Below are 12672 nucleotides of genomic sequence, written 5' to 3'. Positions count from 1 at the left end.
TTATAACATGTTGGCTTTTACTTAGTACCACTATATGAAACATTCTCATCTCCCCTTGCCTAGTCTCACAAAATAGGTATTAAGAATGATTTTTCAATAATAATAAAATTAAAACTCACTGATGTAGCAAAAGAACCCTTTCATTTGAATGTTCTAATTCTCTCTTATACAATCTGGGCATATTTTAATAAGCATTTTGTGGCAGAGCAGTCTAGGTTCACAATACCTATAAAGCAAGGATTCCCTAGTTAAATACAGTGAATCTACAACTTGTAGGGAAGATTATTGTTTTTATTGATTTTTCTGGCTCCTTTTAATCATAAGCAATAATAAGAAAAACACATGAGTATCTGGGGCAACTGGATAATTCCCAGAATTCTTTACAATTATTATATTCAAATACATAAAACTTAAAAACTTTAGGTTCAAGATGTAACAGACATATATATTCATAAATACACACAGAGAATTTTTTGTATATTTGAATGTTCCAAACTCAACATTTAAATACATACAAGTGATTTTCTAAGTCTTACCCTTTTTTAAAATTTTTCTTAATTTTGTAATTTGTTCTAATTCATTATACAGTCTTTTTCTGATGCAGAAATTTTTATTCTTGACTGATAAGTAAGGATAAGCATTTAACTATTTAGCATAGAGAAAATGGATGAAAAGGAAAAGGGAATAATGATTATATAACATCACTTTTATTAATTTTCTTCAATCACATTTTGGTTTTACAGATCTGGCCTCTGAGTGATTTTGGATTTCTACGAGACAGCCCAAATGGCCACAGATTTTCTGATAATTAGCAAGCATTTATTCTTTTGACTTGATTATTGTTTCCTGTTCAAGTGAATTTATTACTGCAGTTGAAACCATGTACTTAACCAATAAACTATTTGCTGTTCAGTTTTAGTTATTTGTTAAATGTAAAGAAAAACAATCCATTCTGCAAACTCTTGTTCAAAATATTTGTGTAAAAATAAGTATAACCCAAGATCAGTGTTTCATCTAAATTTTATGTTATATATAAAATATCTGCAGGGAGACCTGAATGACTATACCTCACTTGCAAATTTTTTGTCTTATATAAGTAAAGTGAAAATAATCTACTCTTCTTGAAAGTGCCTTATACTTCAGCTATAGTAAGTAAGTCAGAATAGTAACTATTCTTATTTATAAGTTCAATCTGCAACATCAGGAGTTCATTCTAAGTAAAAAGCTTCTAAGTTATATGCTTGACTCACTCATTTGAAGTTAAGTAAAAAAGTTTCGGTGATCCCATAAGAGATTCTATCAAGTTCTTTAAATGAGTTCTGATTTAGACTGTGCAAGAATATTAAATGTATAGAAAAATACATCTTTAAGAATATGACATTTACAGGCTATTGTAGGCAATAATACTTTATAAAGTCCATCATACCAGCAATAAAATGGTTCTTATTCACAAATATGGCAATGAACACCAAACCTAACACCTTGAAATAAAAAGGAAAGGGATGTACCAATTTCAGACTATTTTTTAAAGCTTCCATATTCTAAATTATACTTAAAGTTGAAGACGGTGAGGTTCATAAATTTTAGAATTAGAAGGCCAGGACTGGAGCCAAGTCTTAATTCCAAATCTATTTTTCTAGTTGTCACTTCACATTTTTTATTCTTCGTATTCAGCCTTCATTATGGGAGAACTGGGATCACATATTGTTCACAGAGATTCTAATTTAATTATAATGACACTAGAATTTGAGGTAGGTATAAAATAGGCCTATAACTGTAACCTGTTGGGAACATTATCAGTTAGACACTTTATAAATATAATGGAATATGATAATAATATTTCCCAATAAGAGACATATTTATGTTAAGAAAAAGAATTCTTATGTTTTATCAAGGAGAAAACAAAGGTTTTAAGATGGGAATCCATAAAATATAACTCAAGTCCTTTTATGGCAATGTAAATATAGTTTATAAGTACATATAAATAACTACATTAATCTTTAAATTTTAAAATGTAGGTGATCTCTGCTTGATAATCTTATCGTTTCTTTGCAAATAATAGGGAAGAAAAAAAATCCATTTCCTTAATGCTCGAATGGCCTCTCATCATCATGTCTGAATATACAGTTGAAGTATTCCAATAGTAGTCAACAATTTTAGCCATAATGAAGTAGTTCTATAATTAGTGAACATGTATCACAAGAAATCAGGTTAACTTCTTCTGCTTCATCTTTGGAAACACTGTATTTTCCACCACATCGGCAACTCAGAAAAAAAGAATGATCATCTGTGAAGAAAAAAAAAAACTTCAAATGCTTACAAGCAACTACTTTTCTTATAACTTTTAAAAATGCAGAGTTTATTCCATAGAAATCGCAAAACAAACAAACAAACAAAAACCCTCAATAATGATAAAATGTACTTAAAGGAGAATTGGAAAACATTTCTTGCAAGGAACAGTGTTTCTAAAAATTACCAAAGCATCTATCTATAGATGAGAGAAGTATTAAAGCTATGAATCAACAGTCCAATGACTTGGGGGAGGGGGATGCTTAGACGCAACCTGTGAAATGTTTAAGAATCATAAAAATTTTATATTCTCTAAAATATATTTTCTAAAATATTATAGTGAAAGAGAAAGGAGCATGATATTTTGCCTAGAGTCTATCCTTTCAGAAATGACTGGTAACTTGACTATCAGCTAAATAATATTTGGATACTTCCTTTCTGGTACCACATGATTTCAATGTATATAAACACCATAGTTTTTTGCAGTTTCCCCACCCGATAATGGAGGATGTATGTGTACCTGATTGTTTGGTGTTTACAAATGATATATAAACCAACAGGAAACTGTCTGAAGTGAGATGCCCTAAGGAGGCAATGGTTTCCTCCAAATGGTAGAAATTTTAAGTATGTCCTCTCTCTGGAAAGTTTAATTACTAGTGTCCTTGGACTGAAAGAATTTCTGATTCCTTTGGTCTTCCATTTTATTATCTCTGGGAAGTAACTATCAAAGAAAAGCAACTTATTAATCACAGTATCTATTTTACCAATAACAATTTTTTATTAGAGATAAAGGAGTTCTCAAAGGATTCATGATTTCCTATGATCAAATATTGTCATTCAGTTTTCAAACTTGATTAATATTTATAACCCATACGGAGTATGAAAAAAAGAGAAATTAAACTGAATGTATTTGCTCTCTATCAAATCCAATCTTAAAAAAAATCAGCAATAAGGGGCTGGTGTTATGGCTTAGTGGTAGAGTGCTACCCTAGTACATGTGAAGCACTGGGTTCAATCCTCAGCACCACATAAAAATAAAATAAAGGTATTGTGTCCATATGTAACTAAAAAAAAATTGAAAAAAAAATGAGCAATAAGCCAACTTACATGCTTATCAGTAAGAAAAACATGAATACACTCTGTCAATCCTGTTTTTTATTCTTCCCCACAATGCCTTTCTTCTCCACAAAGACTAATTTAGATTTCAGAAATTCGTCTTCCCTGTCTAAGCAATATACAAATATACATGTACTTAGCATGTTTTCAAAGTGAATGGTTTTGTTGTTAAAATGTCTAAAAATATACGTATTCTAACCATTCATTGATTTTAAGCTAAATCTCCCCCTCTTTTGTTTTTTTACCACCTCAGTGAACACTAAGAGACAATCTGAGGTGACACGTGCTTGGTAAATGACACAGAGGACAGCATGAGCTACTGTGGAGTTTTGTCATAGATATTTCCAAATGTTAGTGCTCACTGAAAATGAAGTTTATTGAAATTTCTTACTACCATCAAGTTTTGAAACAAGGTGCTATTTTCAAAGAAATCATAATTTTAAATATAGTGAATGAAGATCAACAATATGATCAAGTTACACTAGACTAACTTGTAAGGGGAAGGTTAGCGTCAATCTCTCAACAGTTCCAGGTATATATGCCTTTTAAGCATAAGAAAATGCACTACTTCATACTGTTCTTTGATCCAGCAGCAGATACTTTGGCTATACCCATCATGTAGGGTTTCATCAGCTTTTCTCCATTTCTGGATCTTCTCCTTCCAAGGCCATTCTGAAAACAATCCTGAAGGAATCTAAAAAAATTTTTACTTGCCCAAATGATCACACTTTTTATTTAACTTCATATGCTAAGACAGCTCTTATTCATTTTTAAGTAGTCCTGCAAGAATAATGGCTTCATGCAGCTGTTGTTCAGTATTTCCTCTCAGGAGGACAAGGATTATCTCTAGCTTTACAATGATAAAACTTCTTAAATAAGCAAAGCTGTTCTATATATTTAAGATTAATTGTATCTGTTTAATACTGATTCACTGGCTGTGGATGGGATTCATCCTGTTTTCTTTACAATGGTTTACTTTGAAGCATTCCAGGGACAATAACATTTCTAATAAGCCTTGATGATTTCATTTTCTTCAATATCTGGATAGATTCATTTGTATGAAAAAGTCCATGTAGTAAAAAAAAGTATACTAAACAAAGGTACTTGAATCACCAATCTAAATTTTTAATTTAAAATTAAATTGTACTATTAACAAATATTTCAAAGGTAAATAAAAGAAGAAAAACTATAACAACAAGCTTGCCTTATTTTTGCATCATTAGGAATCATCAGTAAATAAAGTATATTAGACTTATCAATGAAAACAAGAATTAATTTGTTTAATAATAGATTAAACACACACAAATATGCTGATGGACAGGAGGAAAACTATATCTTAAAAAAATACATTTACAGTGGCTTGGGAGGCTGAGGCAGGAGGATTGTGAGTTCAAAGCCAGCCTCAGCAATGGTGAAGCACTAAGGAACTCAGTGAAACCCTGTCTCTAAATAAAATACAAAACAGGACTGGGGATGGGGCTCAGGGGTCGAGTGGCCCTGAGTTCACTCCCTGGTACAAAAAAAAAAAAAAAACACATTTATTTGAGCAGGTCTCCCTAATAAAGACATGTTCTAGTTTGTCCTTCCATAAAATAGCAATGAAAAGCCTGTCACTGTTGTATTGTTTTCACAGCGGTAGCCCTTCCTGATTATTCTGACTAGACTATTGCTAATATTTGGGAGCCTCAATTACAAAAAATCTGAAGCTTTCAATTATTTACTGAAAATTAGAATTTTGAATCTGTAATTTAATTTTAGTGGTTGAGTGCAGAATGGTCAAATAGGTAAAAACATGATTACCCTTCTAAGCCAATATGGCTTGTGACCCATTTCTTTAGAGCATAAAGAAAGAATCTGCCATTGGAAAAGGATGGCTCTGCTTATCTTTTATCATTCACACTCATTAGAACATTTTTAGAATCCTTTAGGTAATTTGTACCCCAAGCTGAATAATAGTTATAGGTTAAGAATATACAAAATTCTAGTAAACTATAATAAGATTTTCTTCAATTGCCCAGAGAAATATCAAAGTATGATGATACTCATGGATTATGTCTGGAAAGAGTTTTCATAATATAGTGTCTACCCAGAGTTTTTCAGGGAACATCAAAAGAATGCAGAAATTAAAATTTTAATGATACAAAAGGGGAAAAGACATGAACTCATGATAGGTCAAGGATAGTGACTGATTTTTCTTATTAAGAGACAATAAAAAATTTACGGTGGGGACGGGAAAAGCCTCCATGGAAAGCCCTCTCCTGAGAGTTTAGGATTCCATATAGGGAGAAAATGAACAAAAATTCTAATAGAAATTCATCTCAATTGCCACCATAAAGAGAAATAGAAAAAAATCACCCTCTTTGACTTTAATAAAGTCCTTATTACAGAGAGTAATACAAAAATCAAAGTAGTACAAAACAAATGAAAAATAAACCCTTATGTACCTAACATCTAATTAAAATAGAAAAATAACATCAATAAGTGAAGTTTAGAATTAAACAAAAACAGGCCATACAAATCACAAATACATGTAAAACCAAACTATTATTTACAATTTCCAAACATCTCATGAGGTTTTACTTTCTTTCAAAAAATTCCTAATATTTTTCTTCGCTGTAGATTAATCCAAAAGAAAAAAAAAATTCCAACCTTCGTTCCAAGACATTTCTTCAAGATATACTTGAGCATCTACTGGACCCAAATTTCTTAGCTCATCTTCTGTAAAATATAAAATAAGACACTTAATTTTGATATTTTACCTATGAAGAATGAGATGGCAACTCCAGCATAGTCATTATAATTCCTAGTTATCTATTATTTAAAACCTCAGTCTACTGCCTTTTTAAATACTTATTTTTTAGTTTTAGGTGGACACAATATCTTTATTTTATATTTATGTGGTGCTGAGGATCAAACCCAGTGCTTCATGCATGCTAGGCAAGTGCTCTACCATTGAGCTACAACCTCAGCCCAGTCTACTACTTTTGAAAGCAATGTTAAGGCTACCTGTCTTTAGCTGACTAAAAAATTCTATGTAACATGCCATTCCATATAAACTTTAAGTCAAAATTTGTCCCATTTAATACAAATATGCAACACACAAAATCATGAAGGCAGTTTATAATCAGTACCCTCTACTTTGTGAGACTTAAAAACTTTTTGTCAGATAAATTATATCTGGCTAAGAAAGCAATGTATAGATGCTATTTTACCAGCTTTCTAACTTTGGGTATATCAGTTTTTTCATCACTACAACAGAAATACTCTCTCATTTGTTTATTTTAGGAGGATTGCTATGCACTGAATTCCCTATTCTCCAACCCCCCACCCAAATTCATATGTTGAAGCCCTAAGCCCAATATTACTATTTAAGGAAGTGAATAAAGTTTAAAGAAGGTCATGAGGGTGAGATCCTAATTCAATAGGATTTGTGGCTTCATAAGATGAGCACGAGATCATTCTGTATGTCCATCTACCCATGTACAGGAGAAAGGCCATATGAGGACAACAAGGAGGCTGTATGCAAGCCAGGAAGAGGGCCCTCATTAGGAACTGAACTGGCCAATACCTTGATCTTGGATTCCCAGTTTCCAGAAGTGTCAAAAATTCTGTTTAAGCCACCCAGTCTATGTTACTTTGTTATGGCAGTTCAAGCAGACTAATGGGTATTCTTCCAATCAAAAATGATACAATGTTTTAAAGAAAAAAGCTCTACCAAAATGTAAGGGGCTATTAGTCATCTGACTGAAACAGGATAATAAGTAACTTACAGAAAGAATTACTTTAATACAACAGTAGCCCCACAACCCAGCTATTCTGTGTTGATGTTCCACTGCTGTTTTCTTTGCTGAAGTTTTCTCTTACCAATGGAAGATCCAAGGGAGCATGGAACACACCTAAATAAGTAAGAACATGGTCTAGGTAGTACAGGCATGTACTTTCTTGCCTAAAACAAGTGTATTTTGGGACAAAGAAAGCAACTATAGATAGGAAGCACGTGTCTTTGTGTTTAAAGACACGTTATATTTCCTGTATGCTTGTACTGTTCTTCTAGAAGTCAATGCTAAAAAAAAAAAAAAGAACCTAAAATCTACCCCGCACTCCAGTGAAATTTTCTTTAGCTGTCTCACTAGTCTCTTGTTCACTTGCTGAGAATGCCTCCCTTTGTTCTGTTGTGTGAATGCCTGCAATTTAATTATATTTAATAACTGCCTGTTCAAAATTTATTGGTGAGTTACACAATTTTAAAATAGATGAAAAGATTATACAATATTTTGAACTTGCCATGGTTTTCTATTAAGGTATATTAAATATTATACCACTTCATATTTACTGGGTACCCAAAGTCCCAAAACTGTCCTTAAAACACAAAGATACAGACTCTTTCTAATGGTCAAGATAGTTCCTCCATATCTGTAAAGAGCTTATGCAGAATGTGTCAGTGTGTGAAGTAATTTCCAAACAAAACAAAACAAAAATTAATTTCTACGTTTTATATAAAGTTCCCTTGGCTATGTGTTATTCTCTTATGTCCAAAAGTCTCGTGATGGGGAAATATAATCTTATATTTTAATTTCTTACTGGAAAGACCAAGGTGATTTGCTAGAACAGCGAAAATAAACAAGATTTTAGGGACGGGAATAATTGACACTTAAAAGACATCCCCTTTAGGGGAAAAATAGGTGTCGTTAACTTATCACTAAGTTGTTTATACTCTAGAGTATCTTATAAACATCTTATGCAATTTTGAAATCAAATAAAGCAAAGAAGGAAAAGGCAGAAATAATGACGATGAATCAGCTTTCTCACTTTAACCTACCTTGGACACCTGTAATATATAACTGCATAAAAAGACAACCCATTCATATATATCCATTATGCCATTTTTATTTAAAATAACAAATAAGAAATAACTTGCAAATATAACTGCCAAGCAAGTCAGCATCCTATTGTTCTGCTTCTCTACTGGGAAGCTATTGTTATTCTCACCTAGTTACTATTTCATGTGCAACCCTTTCTATTATTCCACCCACTCAAAAAAACGGCTTTTACATTTTTATTATCTTTCCTTCTTTATCTCTTTGCACAGAAACTTCAGAGTAGCTACCTATTTCTTGGTTGAAAGATTAGCATAGACCATCTCTCACTGTAAAAGGGAAAACAACACAAAATGGTTAGTCCCTTGTCAGGGGTCAGAAAATGAATATATTCAAATATTCTTGTTCTATAGCTGCTAAATATCTCTATATTGAATGGATTATTCAATATTATGTACACATAGTCTCAAGTTTCTGTGGAGATTCTGGTTTTAGAAATCAGTATTTGACATAAAAGAGAACACTTGTGATTACTCTCCATTATATGAAATATAAGGGGCAAAAGTTCCCTACGGCATAGGGGCAAAGGAGAGAGTGATGACTGGAAGAAGTCACAAGGGGACTTCTGGCTAAATGGGTGTGCTGACTGTGAAAATCTATCAAGCTATACTTAAGATTTCTGCACTTCTCTATATGTATTATACTTCAAGAAAAAGTTTTAAAGGTAGTGTATTGAGACTCTAATGGTTACATTTTTTAATAGACATAAGGAAAGAAAAATTAAATAAGTGTCTCATAGGAAAGTGTGTATTCTTTGAAAGGATAGTATTCTAACTTCTGAAGAGGCTGGGGATGATTAGCTCAGGGGAAAATTGGATCCCAGGAGAACCTTATAATGAGCACACAGGGTACATACAAGTAAAAGGTGAATATAAATGTGGGCGGCGGGGGGTGACCAAGATCTTTTGTTGAGAGGCAGGTGTCCAAGTAGGGGGCAACAGCAAATTCCATCCCCCCACCCCAACCCCCATTACAATTACAAGGAACAAACAAATGTGTTTTTTTTTCCTCTTTAAACAATAATCTCTGCTTGTCCACCATTGTAGTTATAATTAAAAAACTTAATTCTTCCTTATCCACTAAATTAACTCACAGGAACCCTATTTTGATAATTGTCTACTAATCAGGCACAGCACCTTCAAAACAGATTAGGTTTTTGTTTGTTTGTTTTTTGTTTTGGTAGTATTACATATTATAAAGATTTTGCTCACTACAATGAAACATTTTAACAAGTATCTACAAATTTAAGTCCTATCTCAAGATTGTCCTGTTAACATGACTAAAAATATTGAGGAAAAAAAAACTGCCTTAGTGATTTAACTAAAGGACTAGATCCAAGATCTGAATCTAGGATTTTTACTATAGAATGATAATAACTATTAAAAATAAAGATGAAGACAAAAGAAAAGAAAAACCCACAGCCATTTAGAAAGAAAAGCATTGCCTGGCATTTGGTGTACTCAGTCTTGAGTCTAATGACACTACACATGCTTTGATTCTTTAGAAGCAAATGGGTTCAATTTTTTTTCTAAGTTTTCTGGGGACACTAAGATCTGTTCACACCCTGTGCTGTGCTCACAAACTTCGTCAAATAAGGAGGCAAGAAAAACTTCTAAATTTATTTTACAAATAGAAAGCAGTGTATTATAGTTAGAGAGGTTCCTGAGGAATATAATGATAAAATCAAATAATTTATGTGGTTACTTGAAAAAGAATCTTTCAACCTTTAGAAGTATAGGCCCTTCTGACCTTGTGTTCTATTGGATTTGTCTGACAACAAGAGGTGAAAGAATTCTGTGGCTCTATTGTCTCAACAGTGGGATCTAAGAAAACACTGGCAGGGCTCATCAGAGAGGTTTATGAGCCTGCAATTCAAAGAGATTAAAAGGAAAATCTATGGAGATTCTTTCACACTGAAGAATAACATTAAATAACTATTAGCAGCTTGGTTCAGTAAAGCTTACTAGAGCTCTCGCTGGGTCATTCACAACTTTCTAAAAGAGGAAAGGTTTTTTTCAGCTCCATTTGGGAATCAATAAATATTTTTTACTTTTTACAAGACAATGGAATTCCAGTCTTTTTAAACTTCCTCTTAATGATAATAAAATTTCAAAAACAATTCTTTAATTTGTAAATAATTACACTTCCAATCTGAATAAAGTTTCTCTAACTGTAGCTACAATTAAAAAAAAAGTAAAAATAAAAAATAACAGCAACAAAAAGCTATAGAGGAAAGGAATTTATTCATTATGGCTGAGGTATTTTAAAGTCCCATTCAATTGTACACTGGCTAAAAGATCAAGTCCATCTGCAGCTCTGTCCATATTATTCATGCATGGCAATGTCATGTTATTCAAGTGATCATGAAATACTCTCACTTAACAATTAGTCCACCATTTTTATTTTTATGCCATTTCAAAAGCTTAATCCAAATTTAAAGACGTGTGTGAGCTTGTGTATGTGTGTGTGAGTTAAAAGCAAGCAGCAGTGTTTTCTTTTAGGTCTAACTCAGTATCGTCTTGTAATTTTAAACAGCCATTTCATTCTTACAAATAATTTCACTATACAGAAATTTTTCATATAGTAAATAAGTTGAAGATAATCAATGTGTCTTCATAATGTCTCTTGGAAAGTCTCTTATGAGAAAGAATCGGGCAACATTTGAGAATTGTTTGTTAAGTCATATAATCCTACAGTCCTTTCTCAGATAAAATTAAAGTCACAACTGCAAGGCTTTCCACACTGAAGAAAAATTACAAACTTGGATATTCATTATGAATTTTAAAAATTGCAGGACTTACTACTAAATGGAAACCCAATGTTCAAGAAGGTCCCGAATGAAAAACCCAGAAACTGAATCCTTCTGTTTCAACTACCAAACAAGAACAGCAGCAGATGTAGGCCTGGCCTTTTGTTCTGATTCTCAAAAATGTCTCATCCCTGACTATTGGGAACTGAAATAGCAGACTACACACACACACACAATCTGTACAAAACTTGGAAGCCTAGTAAACTGATTTAAGAGAGAAAATGGCTTGGAATTCTCCCCTATCAATTACTAGCTGTGTGACCTTAGTCAAATTACTTAACCTCTTGGAGTCTTTAACTCTTTCTCTGGAAAGTAGTTATTAATACCTTCCTCACATGAATATTTAGACAATGTTTAAAGGACAATTACCACACTTTTAGTGCTCAATGATAGATTTTTAAGCTATTATTGTCTCATGATGTTTGTGTTGAACCATTTAGACTAGACCATAGAAAATGAAGAACCAATCAATTAGTAGTAGGGGGAAAAGCCTCAGTGTAGTTCCACAGTGTAGGAAGAAGGCAGCAACTCTTGACCTTGTCTGGATTTGTAACACTGCTATGAAGGTTGATGTACTTGACTACTGTCAGTCCATTAACTCTGATCTAAGCCATAGTCTATATAACTTTTTTAGTCCCTCCAAAATATCAAACACAGAACCAAAAGGTAGGTACCACAGGGGGAAAAACATCAAAAATAATTAATTTTGTGGATTAAATTCAGAAGGTAGAAATGATAATGGATTAAAATATCAGGAAAGACTCTGGAGGGAGCGTGGGGGTGGGGAAAATGGGAGGGCTTGAGATAAATTTTGAACAAAGAATATTCTACAAAGAATAGGAAAGTGTTCTGAATAATGAAAAACAATATGAGTAGATCTGAGAGTCTCTACATGGACCAGAGAGGATTTTCTTTAGGCTGTAGCAGATGATTAAGTTGGAAAAAGTAATAAGGACAAACTTAAAGGTTTTGTCCCATGAGAATTCTAGGTAAATGGGCAAATGTAATGGGAGAGAGAGGGGGGAGTTATAATTTTCTTAAATAGAAGAGAGAAAAAAGAAAGCTAGATCAATCAAAATGTAAAGGACTATGGGAGAAGCCAGCAGAAGAGAATGGAAGAGCAATGAGCAGCTATGGAAATACTCAGGTTATGTGTTATAATCTAGGGATGGACTACTGGGGCAGCTGTGTGAATAAAATCATATAGGGGAAAAACATTGAAAAAAGCAGAAATGTCAACTTACATTTCTTATTCATTGGTTGTAAACAGAGCAAAGTATAAGTAATCAGAGTACAATATGAAACCAGGGTTTCAAGTCTGAGGGGGAAAAAAAGCAAGGAGATGCCGCAGTCTGGCTGGGCACAAAATCACGAGCCACCACACAGCTTGTAGATTCAAACAGCAACTCTTTATTCCCGAACTCACACCAGCCGTATACAGACACGTTCTGGGGAAATCCACGTTCTCTGCCCAAATCCACCTCCACTGGGCTTCTATCTCCAAAAATATATTGTCTGAATCCCGTGAGAACTCAAGGGGAACTCAGGCAGCAGGATACGCCCTATTCCCAGCAGGAATAA

General features: G+C 33.1%; 2 protein-coding genes across 7 annotated transcripts in view; one reads left to right on the top strand and one right to left on the bottom strand.

Annotated features, from left to right (window-relative positions):
* The window catches only part of Immp1l (inner mitochondrial membrane peptidase subunit 1), a 78215-nt gene extending 77303 nt beyond the window's left edge, over positions 1-912 (top strand). For all 5 annotated transcript variants that reach the window (XM_048788544.1, XM_015477735.2, XM_048788546.1 and 2 more), the window contains one exon: positions 744-912. In XM_048788544.1, the coding sequence (XP_048644501.1) occupies positions 744-812 (69 nt within the window). In that variant the 3' untranslated portion in view covers positions 813-912. The remainder of the gene's footprint in view (positions 1-743) is intronic.
* Positions 274-12672, bottom strand: part of Dnajc24 (DnaJ heat shock protein family (Hsp40) member C24) — a 50080-nt gene continuing 37681 nt past the window's right edge. Inside the window, exons 4-5 of one of the 2 annotated variants that reach the window (XM_015477736.2) lie at positions 6055-6123; positions 274-2287 (exon numbers count right to left, since the gene is read on the bottom strand). In XM_015477736.2, coding sequence (XP_015333222.1) covers positions 2157-2287; positions 6055-6123 — 200 coding nt within the window. In that variant the 3' untranslated portion in view covers positions 274-2156. The remainder of the gene's footprint in view (positions 2288-6054; positions 6124-12672) is intronic. The other variant, XM_048788549.1, reaches the window with a different exon arrangement.

The sequence above is a fragment of the Marmota marmota genome, unplaced genomic scaffold (assembly GCF_001458135.2).
Source record: "Marmota marmota marmota unplaced genomic scaffold, marMar, whole genome shotgun sequence".
Classification (NCBI taxonomy): domain Eukaryota; kingdom Metazoa; phylum Chordata; class Mammalia; order Rodentia; family Sciuridae; genus Marmota; species Marmota marmota.
The sequence above is the reverse complement of the archived record's forward strand: the minus strand, read 5'-3'. Positions and strand labels throughout refer to the sequence as shown.